The sequence below is a fragment of the Trichoplusia ni genome, chromosome 3 (assembly GCF_003590095.1).
Source record: "Trichoplusia ni isolate ovarian cell line Hi5 chromosome 3, tn1, whole genome shotgun sequence".
Classification (NCBI taxonomy): domain Eukaryota; kingdom Metazoa; phylum Arthropoda; class Insecta; order Lepidoptera; family Noctuidae; genus Trichoplusia; species Trichoplusia ni.
The window spans coordinates 7,066,414-7,092,451 of NC_039480.1; the positions used below are offsets into that span (position 1 = coordinate 7,066,414).

The 26,038-nt window shown below is 35.5% G+C and overlaps 1 protein-coding gene across 5 annotated transcripts; it reads left to right on the plus strand.

The window, feature by feature from the left end:
• LOC113491683 (receptor-type tyrosine-protein phosphatase N2) lies at positions 1 to 24,766 on the plus strand. Of its 5 annotated transcripts, none has more exons than XM_026868776.1 (23): positions 1 to 592; positions 15,049 to 15,138; positions 16,221 to 16,274; positions 16,744 to 16,807; positions 17,164 to 17,298; positions 17,557 to 17,650; positions 17,790 to 17,919; positions 18,003 to 18,521; positions 18,593 to 18,736; positions 19,036 to 19,188; positions 19,829 to 19,931; positions 20,015 to 20,104; positions 20,255 to 20,334; positions 20,430 to 20,506; positions 20,644 to 20,862; positions 20,935 to 21,086; positions 21,170 to 21,224; positions 21,293 to 21,514; positions 21,773 to 21,970; positions 22,218 to 22,384; positions 22,509 to 22,562; positions 22,919 to 23,096; positions 23,317 to 24,766. In XM_026868776.1, the coding sequence occupies exons 2-23, from the start codon at positions 15,054 to 15,056 to the stop codon at positions 23,449 to 23,451; spliced, it is 3,108 nt and encodes a 1,035-aa protein (XP_026724577.1). In that variant the 5' UTR covers positions 1 to 592; positions 15,049 to 15,053; the 3' UTR covers positions 23,452 to 24,766. The 5 variants fall into 5 exon arrangements, with proteins under 5 accessions (XP_026724577.1, XP_026724578.1, XP_026724579.1 ...); XM_026868777.1 differs by having other exon boundaries at positions 20,430 to 20,497; XM_026868778.1 differs by lacking the exon at positions 20,015 to 20,104.
• Positions 24,767 to 26,038: the final 1,272 nt, after the last annotated feature.

Consider the following 26,038-nt stretch of genomic DNA (forward strand, 5'->3'; position numbering starts at 1 on the left):
TCTATTAGCGGGACCACGAAGCCGTGTTATCGTATCAACGTCATTTGCATGCAGGGTGCTGCGATAACTGAGCGTGGGCGATGCCTCTACCTAACATGTTTCCTATTCACTCAAACGTGATACTTCCAATAAATTATACGTAGCTGTAGCTCTCAGTGCATAACCTAAGAACTCTTAAACCTATCGAGTAAATGTACTAGTAGGTAGCTATAGGTAAATCGATAGTTATGTAATCGAAACTTTGTAAGCTCTCCATTTTTCATGAAAGTTTTGATAAGCCTTAATTGTTGTTTGCGTGGAGTGGCTCAAGTGTAGAGGGCCGTGGAGTCCAGTGCTAATATCGCGTTATCTAATGATGATTGGTGTGTAACATCGAGTCGGTGCGTCGTTATGTAGGCGGCGAAGTGGCAGCACGTGAATGGACGGGCGCGGGATCGATAGAGCCGAGTGCGCAGGCTCGCGCGCGGCCACTCAGCTGGCGCCCCGCGACACCCGCGACTCCAGCAACTCGTGCCTCAGTGTCCACAGTGAGCGAGCTAAGTGTATCAGCTGTATCTCGAATATGTTCCAGTGTTATCGGCGGCTCTAAACGGTGCGTAGAACTATCATTACCTATATCTCACCCGACCCGCCCGTATCTCACCGACATTTTCCGTCACCGTCGCCATATCTGCATATTAACGGGAAACCTGTTACACGAAACTAAATAACAATTCATTAGGCCTGGGGCTGTTTGTTTATCAACTGAAGGTTCTGGTGTACTCCTTAAGCTCCTGTTATTACTTATTTTGCCTCCCTCGTGTCTAAATTTAGATAGCTCAATCGATTCGGTGTATTTTCGATGGCCGTAGCCCTTCGGTGCAATGTAAGCCATCCGTGATTATTCAGAGGTGCTCCTTTTCCGGAAATATGTGTAACGGAATCATTAAATACGGATAACAATGGTTAACGTTCAATAAATTCAGATACAAGTTATTAAAATGGCATCAAGATACAGTTAGCGTGGGAGGCAAAGGGCATGAGTGCCTACGTCAGTAAATCCGACATAACAAACTATATAATAGTACGGTCGGGCGAATTTAGTTCTTAGCTGCGTGTTTTTAAGGTTGAATTCAGAATTTTATTCAGTAATACATTTGGAAAACCTAAATGTATTCATGGTAAACATTGAATATACTTTTGGGTCCTGTAGTAAATAAGACCCTTCATTTTATGAACTTTATAAATATATTTGAAATACTGATACCGAGAAAATTTTGTGTAACGTACATTTTACAGGCACTTCTATATACCTTTCAGTCCCCATTCCAAGTCAAGATCATAAGCATAGATTAAAAAGGTGCGGCACTAATTATTGACATTATTATTGTAAAGTTATTGTAGCAATATATTAAGCTAAGTTCTTTTCCTTAAAGAATTTCACAGAGTGAAACAAATTATTTTTCAAGGGGATTTTTTTACGAAATTCAGGAAAAATATAGTTCTAGCCTTATTTTGTTTTGATTGGTTTCAATTATGGGCAATACAATTAGACATTCAAATAATGAAAATTTTCTAGAATCGTACCTAGACATTCTAGTACCTAACCGCAGTTTCTAGAACCGCAAATCTGGAACCGCAAGTTATAGAGGTCAATATGGGCTGACTTCTATTACTATAGAAGTTTAATAATCATGTATCTAACTACTCATTAAAATTTCTTGTTTTTAATGAACTTTAAGATTAGGATAAGCTGGTAATTATAATTATATTTTACGTATCCTATTGCAGAATGAGTATAGTAATAAGAGTCACTTACTGTAATAATAGTTATAATCAGAATTATATTGGACTCGTGTCCTCGTGCACGTGAAAGAAAATGTAGCAGAATTATTGTGCAAAGTCCTACATTCAATCATCTCGCGCATAGAACCACAAGGATCGCAAAAAAACAATCCTCGGCTACTCGCAAATACGTCACACTCCGGTTCCAAATCCAGGAATTGGTTAAATAATTTAAGAGTATAGGAGAGGCGTAGGAGAGCTAGCTCTGTTCATGGTCCTACATGTCATGATGATGCTGCAAACAGTTGACGATTGCGACATTAATTATCGGGAGCAAAAAATAGTGATATACACAGTTTTTCTGTATATCTGTCTCGTCAATTAATGTAAACGACATTAATCTTCTAATCAAAGCATTAATGACACCATTAACGCGATAAACCTACATAACATTGTTCACAAAATGTGCGGTAACTGTCCGATCATGAATCACGTACGACAGGAGAATCCATTAGATAAATGTCAATCAAATCTCCTTGGACTGATCCCTTTAGGACATGGCTGACGGAATAAATGTAGTGTATTCTGTATTTATTTATTGTGTACGGTTATTTAGGACAGTAGAAAGGGTTCGGGAGGTTCTATCTTAGTGATATTATCAAGCGACTTCAAAAAAAATTAAGTAAAAATAAGCCCTGCATAATTTAGTTTTTCAATACCTACATAGCTGCATAGGTGCACAGGTTTCAGTATAAAACAGTTGTTTTATAAGAGTTTGTTAAAATAATAATACCTACGGTAATTTTCTGTTCGTTACCAATTTACCACACTCCACCGATAAGACTAGACCGATTTTAATGAAATTGTATATGTGTTTATAGGTCTGAGCATCGGCTATCTATTTTTCATATCCCTAAGTGAAAAGGGCGGTCCACCTCATTTATTTATATTACTCTTTCTTAAATAAGATTCGTTTCTAGAATTTCCCTAGAAATAATTTATACAGCCAAACAGCGTTACCTATTTTTCTATAATATATAGGTATATAGTACATCTACTAATTATAGTACTATGTTGAAACATCATCAATTATATTAATAAACAAATGAATATGAGATAGTGTAATGATTGTTTTGAAGTTCATTAATTCCCTGAAGTAAAAACAGTTATAACTGTTACTACTAACTACCACATGGACTTAACCAATTAAATGATAAATAATTTTGAAGTAATGTAATTTGCATTTCTTATTCATAATAATGTAGATAGGTACGGACTAATGCCTGAGGCATTCTCTGCCAGTCAACCACAGGGTGAAGCAGAAATAATATGAAGTGGGTGCGTTTATGTAGAGAGAGTTATCTCATGAATATATCTCACATATAAAATATCAGAAAAAGAAGAAAGGATAAGCTAATAATAATAAACGACATTATACAAATAATTTTTATTTGCTGCGATTATTTATCTGTGCATTATTATATGTCCTGCGCAGCAGGCTGGGCCCCGACTTGCTGTTTGGTTTGGTTTCTAACAATAGGTATATTAGTCGCTAGTGGTAGGGACATAATTATTTATTGTGTTTCAATCTTTCTGGACGTATAAGGTAGTTAGTTATTGTTATCTTTTATTCGTTTTCGTATTACAAACCAACATATTGCCAATTTAGGTTGCGAAAAAAATTTGAGTTGTTTTTTTACAAAACGAAATTCGCACTTAGGAATTTATTCTTGTATCGCGAGAGGCTTCACAAACATTTAATTAAATTATATAAAGACACCCAGACTCAGAACAGTCAGAACAGGCTATTGTGGATTACTCGCACTATAATGACGCGAGGATGGAACCCGCGACACGTCGCTTTTGACATATCAATGAGTATAGCTATAGATATAAGAGAATATTAATAAATGAAATAATTCACTATTCTAGAACATGCATGGTCTTATTGATTGGAGAATGCCTTAATAATGTATGGTAATGGCGGTCCCTGCTAACCAGTATTCAGTATAATTACTTAAATGGACTTAATTCTATTCAGTCGGAATATTTTATTAGAATTGCAGTAAAACTAGTAGGTAGTAATTGTTGTAGTTATTTTAACATGGAACTAATTACTTAATGTTGGGGGTAATTTAGTATTTTGTAGGAAGCATATAGATGCTTGAAGATCATAGGATTATCGGCATCAACTGGTCGTGGGGCTTAGATATAAACAGTCCACTGTTGGGATAGTAATAGATCTCTCCTTTTCCTTGTAAGTCGTATTAAGTCTTATTTTTAGGTATGGGTATGGTCTCATAGGTATGAATATATCTAATCTCTAATTTAATCTGGGAAAGTATCCAATAATTATGATGACCTTGAATTTCTTTGTAAAATTCTCGCGATGTTCTTTTTAGAATTGAAGGATTTGTATATGTTCGGTTAATTATTCCACAAGTTGCTCAATTGAAAGCTATTCCATTATTTACAACCGACAAATCTCCTCGAAACGCTATCCTAGCATTTTAACGTTTAATAAACTGTATTACTGTACCGGTTAATAAAGTTTAATATAAAAAAGCTCTACATCGCCAGTACGTTTAGCTAGTTATCTGGTCGGTAGCGAGGCTAACAGGTCGGACTCCAATTTCCTGCGTCGACGTGCCAGCAATTCAATTTCAGCCTGCTAGAGCAGAATTAATGCATAGGATATCGTTGGCTGTCTTCTGGGATCCTTTATTTACGGTATAATCTTCAAACTAGGTGTAGATTAAACGAACAATGTTTTAGGAAAATGAGATGTTCTGCGAAAAAATAAACATTTTTAAATCAAAATCAAGAGTTTCATTTCAAGTAGTACTTTTGAAATGTTACAGATATGACTGATTAATTTTACTATAAGCTTTATGTAAGTTAATATTTTACTTTTTTAATTATATAAATTGTCTAAATTTGAATAGGTACAAAATTGAAAAACGTGCCCAAAAGGCAAAAATCTGACCAGCCTTCTGAGTGGACCAAACACTGCGAGTTTATAACAAAACTGGTGCAACGGGTACCCATGTCCCGAAAGTTTCCACCCCGAACTATCTGCTGCATCGGTCATGCATAGAATCCGAAAATTAGCCAGAGAACGCCCTAAGATTTTCGTTGTAATTTTTTTATTGCCATCTCATAAATTCAATTACGGGTGGTGAATTAGTGATAATCAATTCCTGTATTTTAAAAAGAAGATTAACTGTTTCTAACTGCTGCTGCATTACTAATATCAAAAGCACATTAATAGCATCATATAAGTAAATGGTAATTAAATGAACATTATTCAAGTAATTTCTCTCAATATTTTAACAGTAGCAGAATTTATTCTCAATCTTTGGCAATCTATTGGATAATTGGTATACTTAACGTGTAATCTGCAAGATTCAGCTCAAATCATTAAAAGCTAAAGGTCCAAGCCGCTTTCCAATTATCCTTTATTACGGCATTATTCCTGACTATCTGTTGCCCGCGACTTCGTCCCCGTGGGTAGAAGATATAAGTTATGATTTATACCTGCCCTGTTTTTTCACATTTTCCATTGTATCTTCACTCCTATTAGTCACAGCGTGATGGTTTATAGCTTAAAGCCTTCCTCGATGAATGATCTATTCAACACAAAAAGAATTTTTCAATTTGGACCAGTAGTTTCTGAGATTAGCGCGTTCAAACAAACAAACAAACTCTTCAGCTTTATATATTAGTATAGATTCTCAAGTCTGAACTGAAAATTTATAGAAGCTACATTGATATTTAATTTTCTATTTCAGTGGATAAGACTAATAAAATATGTATGTAAATATACCTTTTCATGTGTATAATGGGATTAGTAATAAAGTTTAGTACTCTTAGTGGCAGTTGTACGTTTGAATAGAGTTTTAAACGACCCACGCACGACCTTTGGTAATAGCTACAATTGAATTAAGCTCTTCCAATACCTGTACTTTGTATCTAAGTACTTACTGATATAGTATTAGAACGTATCTTTAATTTAAACGCGTCGGGTTCCGTAGCCTTTTTAGGTATGTTGTCTTCTTTATGTGGATGTGGAAGGCACCTAGAACATCTCGTAAGACAAGTTTCTTTGTGACAAGCTAGCCACTTGTACCCGTCATTGCAACTCCTGTAAACGAGGATCGACGATGTTAACCAATGCAAACACCCAGCACTCAAGTTCCTTGTGTCCCTGGAAAACGATTTACTGTCTCGAAATTAATCAGAGGTACTCTGTAAATAAATTTGAAGCAGGAAAAATATTTTCTACTTCTCTCCACAGTAAGGGAAGTCGCCGAAACCTTTTTTTTAGTCAGGGAATATTCATGGAACCTCTTCTCGCGGGAGGAAGCCTTTCATCATGTCCACTTTCCGATACCTCACCAATTGACTTACCTACGATCAACAATCTTTAAAACATGCAATGTCGAGCTTGAATATTCGTTCAAATTCTCTCAGATCTGACCATTTTGTTCTTCGACGAACTGATCAAAAATTTCAAGTGTCATTCGTCGTTGGAAACTAAAATTGACGGGTGTCGTGGAATTGTGTTTGATAGAGTATATGCTGGTTATAGTACAGCAAGGCTTAGATTCAGCTGAACTGACCCATAGAACGTTTCCAAAGGGTAACAACGGAGCCCCAGTACTGAGGTACCTATTTTTAGGGAACGTTCATTGACGAGAGGCGGACTTGCACGTGACCAGTTTTTTTATATGTTATTTTCTTGTAACTACAGCCTTTTCGCCATGTATAACATGAAATTATATTAAACGTAAGTTATTGAATCTTTTAAGGCTTTAATAATAGATAGCCATATTTTTCATATGAGACGTGGGAAAAATATACTCACAATAACACGATACAAAAATAAATACGAAGACTTCAATACCAGTATGATCTTGTTACGTAGGAGTGGGCAAAGGTCAAGAATTTTAATATCAGCACGATTCATGCTCCCTACATATTTGCATATAAATATTTAAAACGTGCTTGCAATAATCACTCTACGAGATCAAAAGAACGACCATTTTCCTTATTTATTTATAAGTGTGTTAATTTTCCTAGAATCTTTCAGTGAAAATTCATTTTATGCCAGAATCTTGATTAAGTAAAGCGGTTTTTTTATACATGAATACAGCAAATATTTAATAGAAGATACGAGTATGGAAAAAAATGACTGTCATCATTCCAAACTTATCAGGCGCGACATGTCGAAGTTTCGATCCCCGTAATTAACTAGCGTTTGTGTGATCTGTGTGATCTTTGGGTCAGGGCCGGATCTAGGTGCCCAGGGGCCCCGAGGCAACAAGGGAGTGGGGGCCCCCTTGGTCAAGTTGTTTTCATTCAGTGAAAAATTTATCGAGCTTTTTTTTAGATGCTACTTTGGTGGTGGGCCCCTGGTCATAGTGGGCCCCTAGGCACTGCCCTAAAGTGCCTTATGGATAATACGGCACTGCTTTGGGTGTCTTTGTGCTGGTGACTTGAAAGTTTGTAAAACCTTTGCCACAAAAGATTTAAATAATCACTGAAGTAGTTTTAAAAGAGTTAATAATATACTATTTATAAAGCTGATATTTCTATTTAAAGCTTGTCCACATTACTGCGAAAGGTTTCTGCTTTCATTACTTTTAGAAAGGAGTCTGGTTATAAAATAAATAAAGAGAAGTCGTAATGGGGGAACTCGCCACTCAATGTATATTGCATTCGATTTCCGATAGTTTCTCTATATTGATATGGCTCTATGTTGTTTGTATATCCCGGAGGCGTCGACCTGTTTTATGTGAAACTTGCATATGCACAATGTCATGTGTATTTTGGGTACGATTGCGAAGTAGCTAATGTTAACGTCTCCTGCTAAGGTAATTGAGTTGTTAGGGAGTTAAAACAATTTAAAAGTTCTTTTACTACATGGATATGGCAAATTTAACTTCATAGTAGTCTGAAGATTGTGTTTCGGTCTTCTTTTAGATTGTAACGTAATATATTGGTATGCTATTATATGTCACGAAATTGTCTTTCACGCTGACAAGATAAAGGAACAGAATTTCCTTCCATCATTTTAATCCAGGAAGCAACAATTATATGTACCCTCTTTTTAGTATAAACAATAACGTTTTGCGAAAACCAAAATATTATCCGTCAATATCCGCCCTACCGGCCCAGGTTAAGCAAAATCTATTTACGTTCGAGTCCGTAATTTCCCGCGTATCGATCTAAATCGAGAGGTTCAACAACTTTGCAATACGTGTTAATTTCGTCCTGAAACACGTCCAACTTCTGTTTATTTTGTAGGCTCTCGAATTAACTGCCATCGAATTACTTATAGATTGGTTGCGACATCGCTCCCAGGTTAATTAAAGGTCAAGTAAAAAATACCCTTAGCTCCATCCTACTATAGCATTTTTATAAACACGAAATTTTGTATGCATAGATGTTTGTTCCTCTTTCACGCAAAAACCACTGAACAGAATTAGAAGAAACTTAGTACACAGATAGTTTTTTCCCGATTTCATGTTTCCGTAGGATCATTTTCGATTCGTAGTGGACGGGATGGCTGGCAACAGCTCGATCAATAAATCGATCTATAGAAAAACAATTTATCAATTTACAGATTCATTTACAAATTTGCCAGTTATTTTTCCATTAATATAGTTTTCATGGAAAATTAACATTCGAACTATACCATCAGTACTTTCTCTATAAATCTTGAACTTATTATTTGTTCAAGTCTTTAGTGTTCTTACGTACACTATCATTATGTAAAGAAAAGGTATAAGTCGCCTTAACAATTAATTAGGGCACCTATCTACCTATCTCAATGTTACCCTGACATGTGCTGTCATGTCTTCATGTTTCATAGCTTTGACGGTTGCTAGGTTCTTGAGCTTAAACAGAAATTGTACAGACATTAAATTGAAGACGCATGTTTCTTGTAGCTAATTAAACTTGATAAAGATAAAGCTAAGTGCATGGGCTACCTATCATTTTGATATTTATATACAATCAACAAAATATAACTAATCTAATGATATGTACATTTAAAATTAAATACATAAAAATAAAACAATGCATCACATCACTCAACAGTGAAGTGGTTGAAATTTTTGATTCGGAGTTTGCCCAAATGGCTAGCGGTACTGTCACGTTGAATGGATATGTTTTCCAATTAATCTGCAACTGTGCACAAAGTAATCATCACTTATTACTCCAAGCGGGGAAACAACATGAGGAGACCAGAAAAAGAGAGAATTTTTCAAGGACGTGTCAAATCACGTCCGTTGTCTAAAGGTGGCTGAAATTTGGACACCAGCTTGAACATAAACCATACTTAAGTATAAAATAACATCCCTTTTGCGAGGTATTGTAAAATGATTTGTAACATTTGGAAGCTTTATTACTTTGTTAGACTTCAGTCATAAAATAGTCGTAACTCTAGTACTACCGGTATTAATTTGTCCCCGGTGTGGACGCCCACGGTACACGGTAATTCGCATTACACTTTCCAACCAGCTCTACGGACCTAATGCAATTTGCAATTACATTTCTCACAATACCTTATTCAATTGAATGCATAATTGAGACTCTCTAGTTGTTCCGATTGTTTACTGCAGTACTTCGTAGTAACTTAGAGGACTCTTTTGGATTTTCTTATTTAATTGAGTCAAACTTAAGATATGAAGAGTCGTCTAAAGATTTCGTTTTAAATATTAATAGTATTGATATTTGCACAAATTAATTTTTTCATCGATTTGAATATCGACGGTGAAAATTGTGACGTCACTGAGTTAGATTTTTCGATTCTGAGTTGCTATTTTTTATCAATGTCCGGTCTTTTTTCTTACCAGGGTTCTCCCAGTCTAATCCTTAAAGGCCTTAAAAAACTTCTAGGTGACAACCGATAGACTGATTTACCTATAACAAGAATAAACCTTTACAGTGGTTGTATATATACCAGAATAGCTTACAAATATTGACTAGAGCCTTCCCTAGCCAAGTTGTATATCTCAAAATAGCTAGAAAGGTAATGGTGGGTACTATAAAGTGTATACTGTCTATCCACTTATAAAACACACCTACGCGTAGTTCCACGCCTACACATCATACATCAACAGCGCGTTGGAGTAGAGAAATTGGTGCAAGATGATGTAAAATAACTTTTTATTTTTTTGCTGCAAAAAGGTTGGATGTCGCTTCATTTTCTTGCTACCAGTAGCGACAGCTTAGGTGTCGTTATAAGGTCAACCACAGATTACTTCTTAAGTTTCATCGACTTAACTTCGAACATTTATTTTTTATATCTAGAAATTAGTTAAGAAAGTTATATAAGAACAATTTATTTTTAAAACATTGTTCTAAGCAAAATAAGTTTGTAATTTAGATTTGCCCTTTTTATAGTTCTTAAATTGCATTGTCATCGGGTTTGCAGCTGCCCTGAAAATTTCACTCTAATAGCTTTTATCGGGAACTGCCTCAAGATTGAGTTGTAAACTTTCAACCGGAACGACAAACAAACAAACATACAAAAAAGAAAGTGAGTGTTTGAAAACTTGGGAAAATATGACTACGCATTTGAACAACTCTTTCTCTTCTGTCTTAGAAACATTATGTTCCTAAAATAAGTCATTTAAATTCACTGCGCAATGAATTCTGGGTTTCAGTCAACCATTAGGTGCGTATCTTAATAAAGAAGAAACAAAAACATTTCCTGCCTGTTATAAATTCAACAGTATTTTTCTTCTCAAAAGCATTTTTGTCGAATAAATTATAAGGCAGCACGTACTTATACGAATTTTAATGAACCCTGTACACTGAAAGGGAAATTCCACCTCGGTTTGATATCTGATCTATCTGAAATATTTCAGGTATGATATAATTTTCATGTCATGGTAACACGCGATTGTCATTCAATAGAAGTACAAAGTTAACTGTTGATTTGATATGCTTTTTGATAAAACGCTGTATGATTCCGAAAACAAAATTGTTTTATTCACAGTTTATTTTAAACACACGTACGTGTATTTTAAATGTTTCAAAATTGTTTTAAATATTCGCTTTCTCTTTTTTTTATTAAAGACAGTCTTATTGAAAAAAGCCGGGTAGAAACTCAAAACAAAAACGAAAAAAAAATGCTTTAATAACGAAAATTACGATTTTCGTTCCGTTTGATAACCCAAATCTCGATTTAAGTATCAACATTCTATAGTTTTATTATCCTCCAAAAAGACGGGTGGAACTAAGAGTAGAGTTTATATAAAATTAAAGGGCTATACTATAACCGTTGATCGATAATATCGATTTTACACTTATGTCATCCACGTAGTTATAGTTAAATCGATACTAATACGTAGGTATCGATGTAATGAGCGTCTGCATAACAAATTAATTACGGCTCGTCTAAGACGCGACGAGTGTAACGTTATGAAGTCATAGGTGTTACTGGGGTGATATTGTATTACATACTATTTCATAATTAAGCCTATTGGAGGGTTTATAAGAATAAAAAAAAATATAGTGTAACGTAACTTTACACTATACTTTTGTTGTCCAGGTAACTGTGTTGAGGAGGTCAGATAGGCAATCGCTCCTTGTAAAACACTGATACTTAGCTGAATCCGGTTAGACTGGAAGCCTACCCCAACATAGTTGGGAAAAGACTAGGCCGATGATGATATAAGTTATAGTGTATATTTTTTTAAGTCTGAAATAAGGCAGCATTGTTTTTTCTATTCATGAGTTGAATTCTTGATGAATATACTCTAAACTACTTTGTAATCAGGATGTCCTGAAACACTAAATGTGTGTAACTAAACTATTAAATTAAAATATTAGTAAGTCAATTACATTTTAAGAGTCTAAAATCATTATGCTTCAATCAAGAGGAGTATAGTTATAATATCTTCCTACCAATTTCGAAACTCTATATTAACTCCACAAAAGTAAAAATCAACTTTTTTCATTTTTCTACCTACCTAGTTCCTCTTCTAAATTCTAAACCTTCAACGGTGCAGGGTGGGCGATAGAGGTACTGTCCATAAATACCTTGACGTCCAAACAGTGTTACTTTGAAGGCTATCTTAAATAAATGGATTCAATAATAGTAACATTAACTAAGCCTAGCCTAGCTTACAACTATTCAATGTGAAATGGTCAACCGTGATTAAAGCATAAATAAGACGCCCACAGTTCGGAATTAATTTGCCGGGAGGTGAGGGATGTGGGTCGTGCTTGGAACGAGCGAACAAAGATAGATGGCTCAAGGTCCTGTCTTTCACTGATTGTGAAAACGACCTCATATTTTGTCTCGCTCCCTACAAAGTATATTAAGTTGGGTGAAGTGAATGAGAAAGTAGCATGTCATTTGTCATTGATTGACACGTAATAGGTAAAGGGTGTTAAATAAAAAAGTTGTCCTATTTTACATAAAGTTCATGTGTGTGGGTATGTACGAGCCTAAAAGAAATATCTCAGGAAACATTATATCTATTATATTTTTATTATAGTCATTCAAAAGGATATTTTATTTGTTTTTTTTTTTCAGTTAGATACCTAGTATCGTGATTCTTGGTAAATCTATTCGTAGTCAGAAGCAGCATTCAAAAGATTTGATTATACAACACACATTATTATAACAACCTGTATAGCTGTATAGGCTGAATAGTGAGAATGATGTTTCTTATAAAGCGCAACGTCACAGGACGGTAATGTGATTAGTGACGTGGCTATGGCATTATTTACTGCTTACAAGATTAATTGGCTTTATACCTATTTTCATTGTATAAACGATCTTATATACCTATGTTGGATCATGTAAACCTAGGTACTGAATAAAAATATAAAGTTTTTTTTTGTTACAGAAAAGAATCATCATTCATTTTTCAGATCATCAAATCTTTTTTTTAACAAGACGTTTAAACCATTGACTGTTACTTAAAGGTGCTACTGTTATACACGCTTTTCCATTATAAAACCAAAAATTACTAAATAAATTTTTGTACCAAAGTGCGTATAATCAAATCCAAACTCATTTTTTTATATTGCAACCTCTTTTCAGCTCTTAAAACATCTACAGAACCAACCTAACCATCAATAGAAATATAGTAATATACTTCAGAAGAGTTATAAGTCAGCCCCGAGTTAGAATTCACTACTCAGCGATATTGCAATCTTAAAGTTCAATATTGATGTACGTGCCTCAAGCGTATACAACGTACCTGCTTACCTAGCTATCAGATCTATCGAGTATCGATCCAAGTTCTATTACTCTAAGGCACAGGTACCTGCTACTTCGACGACACACGTGCATAAGTATTTTGAGTCTACACTTGTGCCTTTATGATTCCAATGATCTGGTATATCTACAGCCCAAATATTATGATATGTTTTGGCTAATGTAGAATTTTGGTGGTCGGAAAATAAAGTAAAAAAGGTTTAAATCGGTAAACGTATTTCAAATTGAATAAGTCTATATCGGGTCTATTCGTAGAGATTAAAAAAATAAGCACCCATGTACGTCTTATTCTGTAATATCGTGATATTTTACTACTTTGCATGCACATCAATTATTAAATTAATATAAAAATATATCTGAAACTTTCAATTTAGTTTTTTAGTTTCAATTAGGAGTTCTATGATGTTGACACTCAAGCTTTCAAACTTGATGGGCAACTTTAAGTTGCCTGTGTGTTGACTCCGTCTAGGTAAGTTTGCTCTTGTATGGTCTGGTCTATTTCAATAATCTGGGTCATGTAACATTTAATCAATATTCATTTTTAGCATGGACAATACTTGACAAGCATGTGTCTGTAATCTATCATTTATAGTACTTCTTTTTATTGATATATTTATGCATCATCTAAAATGATCACACAACTTACAAATAAAAATATAATAAATTAAAATTAAATATGGAAAAATCCCGGCGTTATTGGGCGAAAATTAGAAGAGGGAATATTAACTAACTAAACCAATAGCTTTATTAAAAGATGCAATGGTTTTTTTCACAGATATTTATCGAAATTGCCCGACTAGTTTCGGATTTAAAAAGATTTTTTAATCATGAGCAGACGCAGCGGGGGTCGCGAGTTTAACTGTTCGACTAGAAACTACCGGCAATCCCGATAAATAAGGGAGAGTAAACCGTTGCATCATTTAATAATGAATCATCTCACGATAGTTACTATAAAAATATGTAGGTACATGAGTATAGTCCTAATTCATTTTATTCAATGCTTGCCTACATTCTTCCTCCCAAATATCTTAAAATACATCACCACAAAGTGTCTATAAATTCGTAATACTATATAAAGTTTATTGTCGAATAGGAGCCTAAAAGGACGGTTACACCAAACCCTTCTGAGGGATCGTTCCCCTAATCACTTGGCGTCTCTCGTGCGGTCGTTAGCAACCGCAGTATGACGCTATTAGGGCCTGGCTATTGTTATCCATTTTCATGACATACCTATAAAATGCCTTCGAATTAAGACGGACGGAAAATATAGAAATGAAAGGCTTTGATTTCGAGCTCTTTCATATTCTTGGTAACATTTGTAATTTGGTAGTAGCACTCTTGTCAATTTTGGAAAAAATACAGAAAGGTTTTGTGTCAAACTACAGGGACTTAGACTATATAGATTAGATTAGAATATTCTTTATTGTACACCATGGAATTGCAGCAGTGATTATAGACTTCCAGTTTCAGTTAAGTTTATGTTACAAATATACAATCTCCAGTCTGATAAATTTGCATCTTGCTTTTCCTTTACAAAAAATCAACGCACTCAATCGCGCGTCTTAATTTTAAGGTCGATAACTAAATCTTCGCCTTTCTAGAAATCTTTTGTACGTTCACGTTAACGTTTTTCAGAACTTGATCTATTACCTACAACTAAACTGTTTATTATTCAACCCATGTACACGGCGTGCCCTCGCTTTGTTGTAAATTGTATGCCGTAGACTTATATCAAAATGTTTACACATAAATACTGGAATTTAATATAAGGCAAGGTTATTTATCTAAAAGAATACGTTTTATACGTGACTTAGACTATTATTTACCACATATTCATGTGAAAATCACTGCTTTTATTCTGTAGTTAGAGCCTTAAATTATTAAAATACCTATACTTTATAACATATACTAGTTCTTTTCCTACATCTTGCTTCCATTTGAATATATGTTTATATGAATTTAGATTGTCATGTCCTGACTCTTTGAATAGTCAATCACCGGTTCGTCATGAAACCAATTTTGTTTTTCTTTTGTTTCAGATGTAATGAGCCGCCTGTCAATACGGCAGGCCCTCTGGGCGCTGGCGATGCTCAGCACGCTGGCGCCCTCGCATGCCGATGGAAACATAGGTATGTCATCATCAGCTTTCAATGGCTGTAGCATCGCATTTATCTAACAGACATAAATCAAGAGCACTTTCTACCAGAACATCTTCCGCTATTTACAATGACCGATGAATGGATGGAAATAGGATTAAAATGGATGGAAATTGAGTGCGGGGTGGAACACTCATGACCAACACAACGAATTTCCAATAACAGTGTTAGCAAAATGCTACGAATAGTGTCTAATTTAATCCAATTACAATTAGTAATTTGGTCATTGTAAATAGCAGAATTGGGGCCCAGGTTAAAATCGTCAATACATTTATGAAAATATAGTAACATATTATTCTATTCACCGTCTGACGTTTCTTTGAATTTAATAACCTACATTTCATCCTTTAAAAGATGAAGGCATACATAACGTATAAGGTAAAACAAAAATTGCCTTACACTCATTTCAACAAAGGCTAAAACCTCCTTTCTTAGAATATAACTCAGGGAATTCTGAAGCCTTACTTCATGTATTATAAGAAAATGTTAAAAAAAATGTAATGTGGAAAATGAAGGCTGTTTTAATACACTTTGAGGTACTCGTTCTACGCCCACACACAAACATTTGTCTCTTTTATTCAACTTTATATACATTTGAAAAGGACAATGTATTCAAGCTTCGACTAAGCTCATTGTAAACTTGTGTCGTCTCAATGTATATTCAAAGGTTGTGACGGATTTCTTTGAACTGAGATTTACTGAACAAAGTAAACTGTGAGAATCTACCGTTTCTCCCTATTGTATTCACAACTCACGTACGAAAACCGTTTGTAGTAAATGTCTTGAGACTATTCAAAACGTAGGTGTAAAAGGTATGTTTTTTACTCCGTAATTTCCTATAGGATTTAGCAAGTATGGACTAAAATGTATTGGACTAATCAATAGGTAAGGTCACAAGGTAGACACTTAGAAATTAGTGCGCACTTAATATTTTTCTCTTTTTAAACTTTTTAAATAAATAGTATGCATTTTTTTATTATGCACAAGTAATTCTAGTTGTATGGTATTTTAAATTTTAAATTCATGAATTAATTTATTATGATTTTGTTCCTCAGGTTGCTTATTTAGCTCATCATTATGCGTCGAAGGCGTGGAGTGGTGTTACGACGGTAAGTCTTACTTGTAATTGGAAAACTTTTAACAACAACTTTTACCTATGGAGCAATTTAATGGTGCTTTATTAGAAGCATGTGACTTGTAAAATTGCCAGTAAATGGCAGAAATAATAATATTATTATGTAAAGCACTATTAAAATGAACACACATTTTAATAGTGCTTTACTGACTTCTTAAAGTTTCGAGTGTTTGTATTTGTATCTTGACCGGGCGGATACCCGAATGGTATAGGTCACTACGCTAAACACGAGTTACGTGCCGCGGGTTCGATCCTCGCGTAGGACAAGCATTTACGAGATAGACAAATGCTTGTTGAGTCTGGGTACAAAGGTACACAGTCTCAGAACAACAATTCGTCGATCTATGACTTCACATTACCTGAGTCGTATTTTTATAAGCTTTAAATAAAATTACCCAATTATTTTGAAACAATAAAAAATGATATTTATACTTTGTTTATAGATTTCGCCTTCGGTAAATGCATACCAGTCTATGAGCGGGAAGTAGAAGACGGTTCCCTGTACCGGTAAGTAAACAAGAGTAGAAACAGAAAAGTCTTATGAAATTCCAAAAAACTAACAGTAGCTAATGAAAAATTCCTCTCTTCTCACGCACTACTAGCCGTTGGCATCAACATTCGTCTTCTACAGATGTTGTGGTCAATGATGATGATGTTTTCAGACTAAAATGAAACATAATGAGAAAACACACTATATACACATGTCGCGGCACAAAACAATGGAAAGAGCTCTCTGTCGCTTATCCTGAAAGCTTATTTGGTAAAACGACCGTTGCGAAGAAATTTAACCAGGAGTTCCATTTTTTAATTCTTGTCGAAGATGTCTTGTTTCAGATGATTCAGTTAAGAATGTTTGTCGTCAGGTTCGACATGAGCTCGGAACAGCTGCAGTGGTTCGAGGGCGAGTTGCAGCGGCTTGCTTCTCGCGGCTACCGCTGGGAGCATGCCTACACGCAGTGCGTGCTGCAAGCCATGCTCTACACCCTGAGACAAAACCTGTAAGTGTCTTCGTGTATTTAGAGGCATAAATTAAGAAGGGATCTATAAAAATATGCCTTAAGCTTAAAATCCTAAAGGACAGCTCAGATTAGAATACAATTATAGTTATTAGACTTTTTTTGTTTGTCAAGGAAAAAGAAGTGTGACATCTCGCTCTCTAACGTGGTGTATTTTCGTTTGACTTTTTACATTTATTTAGTTTCAGCACTCATTTGCTCTCATTTGTGACTTAACCAAAATATATTTTCAAATTTTAGCGACCCTGCAACCGTCAATACCAAGATTTGCGAACATTTTACTGACCCCAAACTAAGTGCAGACACAACGGAAACCGATGAAGAAAACGTAGAAGTGAGTCTTAAGATCTAAATGTTCCAACTATGCTGTTTATTAAGGTTTCTTATACTTACTTTTTCTAGATTTCATTTTTAGTCTAAGGTAGATTTCGTATAAAAGGGCTGAATAATTAATTGTTCAATGTTTGATACAGGTTGAACCAGATGAGACAGCTTACGTTCGATTTACACCTAATTCCCCTCTCACAGACTCTGATTTTGCTAACGAGGTGTATAATCCTCCTTTCACGCCTGACGACGACCCGACTCCTTTAATTGCTAAAGGTAAAACTCACGACATAACTAACTGTGACTAACATTAATTGTATTAACAATAGTAAGTACTTATCGTTCATGTTTGTTTGTAGAAGTCGACCTCCCCTATGAAGGACCATCAAACGACAAGATTCGCGACATTATGATAATGGGTGAAAATGACGATTCGCCCGTAATCGTGCCTTTCTCAGGATTTAGGGAAAGGCTCCAAGCTGAGAAAGAAGCAAAAACAATGAACGACGACGACTCTCTACCTGCCGTTATTATTGACAAAGAGAAGAAATCCATACCTGACATTCTTAGTGAAAATGAGCCTGATATTGGTTTGACGGATGAGGAACGTGTGGGGGCCCACTATCGAAAGTTTAAAACCAAGCCTCCCCCATTCACTGCGGAGTATATCACAAGCAACAGGTTCTCTCCTCTTGACGAAGAAATTCGTTCCCACGCTTGGAAGAATTATAAACAGAGCTTTGCAGAGAAACATTTCCCTTTCGAGTACGAGAACCCTGGCGAGTTACCGGAACAACGGATGTATTCTGATGAGGAGGGTCTTGAAGAGTTTCCCATGGATGCTGGCAGTGGGGAACTTGATCCTTACCACATCAAAGGTAATTCAATTATCTACATATTTTTTTTGGTTAAATAACAGATTTTCTTGACGTTATAACTTGCGATGCAGATAAAACAAACGAATTGAACCCTAAAAATTCCAAACAAGTGGAATATTTTATGAAGTACTGGCGAGATCTCATTGACTCTAAGCAGCAGCCCCATGGCGCATTGTACGCCGAGGGAGGCCCGCTCCGAGCTGACGAGCTGCAGGGTAAGTGCGATGCACCACATACTTGTAAATATAGCGATACCTCCGTGTAAAGAAGGCAATTTGTGTTGCTTCTTGCTTCGTTTGCATTGTAGGTACAACAATTACATTAAGTCACTCGTTTTGTTAATATTTAAATGTAAGTATGAACATTTTAATTAATTTCCTGATTTGTCGATCTTGGTTAACCAATGCGTTTTGTTTTATTTTTAACTATTTTGTTTTATTGGGCCCTAAAATTCAAGAATGCGACCAAATTCAATCCAGAACGAGGGTGATATATAAAACCAACGATTTTTCAGGTGAAAATCCCAAATTATATCCCGAGGATATTCAAGATTTGCTTAATAACGAATGGGGCTTTAAGCGTAGGGAAAGAGACGATGTTAAAAAGCCTGGGCCACGCCTGGACGCAAAGACATTAAAGATTTTATACCACAATAAATCAGTGACAGGTTAGTGTCACAGCGGCCTGAGATAACTGTTTTAGATATCGATGTTCCCTTGAACAATGTCAGGCTACAGGCTAGTTCTGCATCTCAATTACAGTACCTTTATTTTACCGCACTTCCACGTCTTGTATAGAATATCGCACTAAGTGTTACCCTAACTCCGCACATTTTTAATTTTGTTTAACACGAGGCATGGGCCAGTCCTCTGCGTCAAACGTGTTGCCTACTGTGTGATATCTGAATGTTTTGTTTTATGGCCGTTTCCCTTGTATTCTTCGATGTGTTCATTCAGGGCTGTATAAACATATAGCCCTACCGTGTATATTTGTGTGTCGTCAATTTGTCAGCTTCAATGTTTATCTATGTTTTATGTGTTATATCTATGCGTTTTGTATAATTTAAACCACTTCCACATTCAGTTTTTATGCGCTTAACTCTGACGATGAAATAAAGCTACATTTTCTTCTAAGATGATTATGATGTGAAATGAAATAACATTTTCCTGGAAACAATTTGCTATCTATTCTTTTTGCAGCTCCCAAATATTCTTCTATATATATGCATGGTTCGAGTCTATTCGGTGTTGTGTAATCGATAATCTTATGTTACTTATTGACGTCATCGGTCTGATTTTATGTTGTAGCACATGGAATGCATCCCCCTGAAAAGAACGCAAAGTCTGGCGACCACGACCATAACGATTACGATTATGATCCTTCATACGCCTACGTCTTGTTTAAAAACAGGTGAGAATACTATGATTTCAAAGTATGACAGATAATTAATTAAACGTTTCTTTCCCATTGACTTTATTATCGATTTGCCTCAGGTTCCTAACTGACTGGGAGAAAGGCATCTCATTTATTTCAAGACTAGAAGAAATGCTTGGTTTAGAGAAAAACACTTTTACAAATCCTCGGTAACTTTAATGCAGTGTATACTTTCAAATCCTAGCACGATACTTTTTTTCTACTTAGATTTTCACTATTTTTTAGATTTACTTTATAACATAGGATACAAAAAAATTGTAATTGAATTAAGAATAATAAATATTGGACTGTTGTTTCAGGGTGGATCCAAGTGAAGTTACGTTTAAAGTTGAGAAAAACAGCAAAGGTTATCAAGCTGTTGATGTGGCCCGTCGCGTCGGTAAGTACTCACTCGGTACCCATGAGTATAATATAAAAGAGAAAATTTATGATCGTTTCTTTTCGCGGACTTTGATAATATTAAATGTTTAACAGACAACATCAAGGATGATTTACGGCGTGAGACGGGAGCACAGATTCTTTCCACTGGAATTGGTGATCGCGTAAGTGTAGTGAGTTATTTGCATTTGAGTTATTTATGTATAGTTTATTATCCTTTTTGTTAAGTAGGCCTGTCCGTGTCTAACATTATTTGTCATCTTCGAACATTATTTCCGCGTAAATTGATGGCATTTTTGTTTCTCTACAGAGTAAGCGTCCAGTTAGTGTGCTTATGGATGCTCCTGACCAGCTAATATTCGGTCTGGAGCCACCCGTATTCTTAGCACTAACTGGAAGTCTGTCAGTTTTACTGATCGGGGCTGTGATCTTTGCTATACTATTGAAACGAGATATGAGCGTCAAGCGGAAGATGCAGGGTCTCTCTTCCGCTGCTGATATTGACGCAGAAGCTACAAGAGATTATCAGGTATTTATTTTTTTCGGCTCGTATTTTCTTATATGCTTGGATATATTTTATTTTTTTAATTCTTTATTTCAGGAGTTATGTCGTGCTCGCATGTCGGGCAAATGGACCGGCCAGCAGACAGCAGCGGCGCCCCCGCACCCTGCCGAGCCGGCTCAACGGATCACTTCGCTTTCTAAGGAACCCGAAGGCAACTCTCCGTCGACTCGATCAAGCACTTCTTCTTGGTAAGGCATTCTTCATTACTCATTATTATCTAAACCGATTTATGTCGTTATGTTTTCTTTTAATGTAGTTTGCATTTTTATAGGAGTGAGGAACCGGCATTAACCAATATGGATATCTCTACTGGACACATTGTTTTGGTAAGAATCTTAACAAATTCGTTTCTTGTATGTTGTTAACTATGTACCTAATGGTTTTTAAACTCCAGGCGTACATGGAAGATCATCTCCGCAATAAAGATCGTTTGGAGCAAGAATGGCGCGCTCTGTGTGCATATGAGGCCGAACCTTGTGCCACTACAGCTGCCCTGAAACAAGAGAACACTGGCAAGAACCGCTACGCTGACGTCATGCCCTACGACCACTCCAGGGTTACGCTCAACACGCTGTCTAACCATCTGGGATCTGATTATATCAATGCATCGACTATTGTGAGTTCACTTTATGCACTAACGTTCATAATATTATTTAGTGACAACAGCTTGCAATGTGCTATTGTGGAGTGCAAAATACGCTGTCGACGGCGAATATAAAATAAATGTTTACACTTATCCGGTAAACTCTGAAGGTCCAATTTTTGATTTTGTCTATATTTTTTCACACTAAGTTGTTTCTGGTTATTACAATCTAGTAAAATAATCTTGGTAAGGTAGATCATTGAATTCTGACTGACCTGTCATTGATTTCAGACTGACCACGACCCGCGCAACCCAGCTTACATCGCGGCAGCAGGCCCTATGGCCCACACCGCCCCCGACTTCTGGCAAATGGTATGGGAACAAGGCAGCGTCGTAATGGTCATGCTGACTCGCCTCACCGAAAATGGACAACAACTGTGCCACCGCTACTGGCCTGAAGAGGGATCTGAACTCTATCATATCTACGAGGTTCGTTTTTGCCATTTATATTGCTGCACACCATTTAGTTAACGCAATGTCGCGTGGTTTTACTTAAAAAATATGGTTGTTGAAGGTCATTTTTTGCATATGAGATTTTTATTTCAGCTATTCGAGGCAAGTATACATATGGGTATCGTCATTTCAATGAGTCTTCATATTTTATCTCTAGTTTCGTTTTGAGTGCATTTTTTTCATTTTCCAATTCGTAAATAACGACAATTTCGTCCTCTTTTAGGTTCACCTGGTGAGCGAGCACATTTGGTGTGACGACTACTTGGTCCGAAGCTTCTACCTGAAGAACCAGCGCACTGGCGAGACCCGGACTGTCACGCAGTTCCACTTCCTCTCCTGGCCAGAGAATGGCGTACCATCATCCACCAAGGCTCTGCTCGAATTCAGGAGGTTTGTCAACATAACCATTAAATGCTAGTCTTTAACATTATTGAAAATTAGGAACTTTGAGTGTTTGAGAATTTAAGTATACTTTTTGCTAAAGACACAGTCTCATTTTATTAATTGTTTTCAGAAAAGTGAACAAGTCGTACAGAGGCCGCTCGTGCCCCATCGTGGTCCACTGCAGGTAATTAAATAATAATCAGACAAAATGCCTACAATTATCTTAATGATGATGATAATTACGCAACATTATCTTGATGCTGAGTTTTCCGTAATCGCGCTTGTGTAGCACAAAATATTTGGTGACGTTTAATCATTTTCCTATCTGATATTTGTATTTAGTCACGGAAAACTCGACGTCTGATAGTATCTAATCTTGATAATTTGATAAAGCCGAAGGATAATGCTATTTATGAAGTACACTTTGTACCTTTACATATAAAATATGAAGTAGGAAATTAGAACTAATGTTTGAGGTACTTAGTATTTTTTTTTGGAGTTCCTTTTCAAGAGCTTCTTATAACGAATTCTCCTTCCCAGTGATGGCGCCGGCCGCACAGGCACTTATTGCCTGATCGACATGGTACTGAACCGCATGGCTAAGGGCGCCAAGGAGATCGACATCGCGGCCACCCTGGAGCATATCCGAGACCAGCGCACGCGCACTGTTGCCACCAAGCAACAGTTCGAGTTCGTGCTGATGGCTGTCGCTGAAGAGGTAATAAGTCTGACAAAAAAAATAGTTCGATGGGTCGATATTCGTGATAGAAATTAGTGATAGACTTTTGTTTCATAGAAAGGCATTTCTGCATTTAAACCTCAAAACTGCCATAAGAAATTAATTGAGGCAACTGGGGAAAACTACCATTAAATAAACTTGAATTACGAATAAGTCCTTTTGGAAAATGAAAAATATTAACTTAACTTTTTACCAACAGGTCCACGCTATCCTCAAGGCTTTACCGGCTCACCTGCAACAACTGCAAGAGAAAAAAGACAAAGACAAGGAAAAGGAAAAAGATAAGGATAAGGAAACCCAAAAAGATGGCAGTGACAAGGAAAAGGCCAACTGAACCGCGCACGCAACATGAACACGTTATGTTAAACATATGTTAAGTAATTATTGTGGATTAATGTATTTCAATCAACTCGGGGTTGAGATCGCTACGTAAACGAAGTTAGGAACTCATTTTGTTGCTATTCATTTCACAGCTTATCGTAACTATTGACTGTTATAGAAACCCCAAGAACACATTTCCAGGACTGCATTATTTATAAACTTCTTGTTCTTTTTTCAATTTTGGGTATGGTTTCTTTTTCTGGACATGACGCGGATTTCAGCCAGTGTCTCTAAACCGATCACCTCTACATTTAGGTGTGCCGTAAATGGCATTTATTTTTCTATAAGCTTTTTAATATTTTAACGTTAAAATCACATGAGCCTATTTATATTTAGAAATTAAAGGACACAAACTACTTCTTATTTTACTGTAGCGTTGTTTTTTTTAGCTTGTTAATGGAGTGTTGGAGACATGGTCAATTGTTAGCGTATCAGCTAGTAGCCGTACGAAAGAGATTCGTTTTCGTTGCTTATGTTTAGATTTATTAATATTGTAAAAATAATAAAAATAGTTGCTGATTTACATAGAGTGATCTAATGTAAGCTTATCACCTAAATGATTCACAAATGTATAATTTAGTTTTCGTTTTAAATGTCAAGCATAAAATGCGTATCCTGTGAATTGATCTAGTCAGTTATGTTAGGCCATTAGTTGGTTGAATTATATTTAATAAATGTTTATTTATCTTGTACCTTATTAGCTATTTTAACTATGGCCAGTCACCAATTGTGAGTAATATGTAGCATTGTTTTAAACACGAAAAGAAAGTAGTAACTAACTTTAAAATTGTTATCAATTGTACTGACCGTAGTTAGAATAATTTAATGTGATTAATTGCTTTCTGTTAAGTCATTGTGTCTTTAAAAGTCTTTAAGTCATATTGTAAGTAAATTGTTATTAGATCTACATTTTGCGACTTATATACCTAGTACTTATAACAACTACCAAAACGACCTATATCTTTTCCAATCATATCCTGAATAAACGGAATACCTGAATCAGATTTAAAAAATCTAATAAAATATTTACAGAATGTAGCGAAAACCATAGACATACTATACGTGTTATGTACGAGATTTATATAAGATATATTTATTGCATATTATGTGGAAAAAGTAAAAAAAAATTAAACCTACCCACGAAATTATGGATGTAGTATTAGATATAAGGAAAATATATTTAACCGTATTTCTGTATGAAATTATATGTAGTTTTTATGTGAATGATTGAATAATGGATTTTGATTAAATTGTTTTAGGGAATAAGAGCTAAGTATCCTAATTTCCCAAAAAACTATCCTTGCTGACGACAGGGAACCTCCTTAGGCAAGACTCACAATATCACACCTATACAATAAAGGTTTATTTACCTAATTGGGAATAAGATTTTTCCGTCTAGTATTTTCCAAAGCCATGTTGGTGTCGGCTGAATTAATTCATTATCTTACATAGAGCAAAAAAATGGCAACTCTTTTTTCATACAAACATGAGACTAAGCAAAGTCCTCGGTGCCTCGTATACCAAATAAAAGCTCAATTGACATCATCTTCAAGGAGAGTAAGTATTTATGGATCTATTTATGAACTACGAATAGGTAGGTCCTACAGGAGGGTACTTATAAACGAAAAAGTTAAAGTTGCGTAAACTATACAAACTACTCAAAGAGGAGCAGATAATTCAAAAACATAAAATGATTAATTATAAAACCCTGTATAGTAAAGTTTTTAGCCCCTATAACTATTTAACCGTTCAATAGTTTTTTAACACCCGAAACAAAAAGAGGGGTGTTATTAAGTATGACGTGCCTGGTAAAAAAACAATTAAGTTTGTTTTGTGTAAAAGGTGCATTGTGTGCCTTGACATATTGAACACCTATTTTGCGTGGCCGTGGGGGTTAAATAAAAAAAAAACGCTTAGACAATCTAGAATATTGGAAAATTACTTTCCATTAAGTACCTAGTAATAGAAGTTTACAGTATTTACTTACCTGATTACCTGTCTACTAATTGACGTTCTACGTGAAAAGCATAGTCACTGCATTGATAAACTAGGCGACATCACTTAAAAAAAGAGTCAGAAGGTGAGTATCAACCAATTACAGCATCAAACAAAAAATGATTTGTTTTTCTTTTTTGTCATGCATACAAAGCGTTTCGAGAGAATTAAAAAAATCCAGTAATTCTGTATTTTACTATGCAGTCATGAAGGATAGGTTGTTATATCTTTATTGATTTATTTTCCGAAATCTTGATAAGTGACGTCATGTGCAATAGTGCATGACTGTTGTTTTGATGAAAACATTCAGGAGGTATCAGTGTTATGTCATTAATGGAATTTAATATTAATGAATGATGATAATGCTTATCAGAAGTTAAACTAAATCATATTTTCTTTCAAAAGTTTCTGGATACGAATTTTTAAAAGGGTCCGAATCCCTTTATTTGCTTTTAACTAAAACTATATCGAATAAATCTGTTTTTGTTTTGCCTAGGAGTTTGACATAATAAAAAATATTCTAATTCATTGTAATCCAGAAATGT

What these genes read in the sequence shown, in the direction of transcription:
- LOC113491683 (XM_026868776.1), top strand. Translation starts at nt 15,054, where the DNA reads ATGAGCCGCCTGTCAATACGGCAGGCCCTCTGGGCGCTGGCGATGCTC. An exon ending in TTGGTGATCGCGTAAGTGTA is followed by an intron (nt 20,507 to 20,643) that starts GTGAGTTATTTG and finishes GTTTCTCTACAG; the next exon opens with AGTAAGCGTCCAGTTAGTGT. An exon ending in CCCATCGTGGTCCACTGCAG is followed by an intron (nt 22,563 to 22,918) that starts GTAATTAAATAA and finishes TCTCCTTCCCAG; the next exon opens with TGATGGCGCCGGCCGCACAG.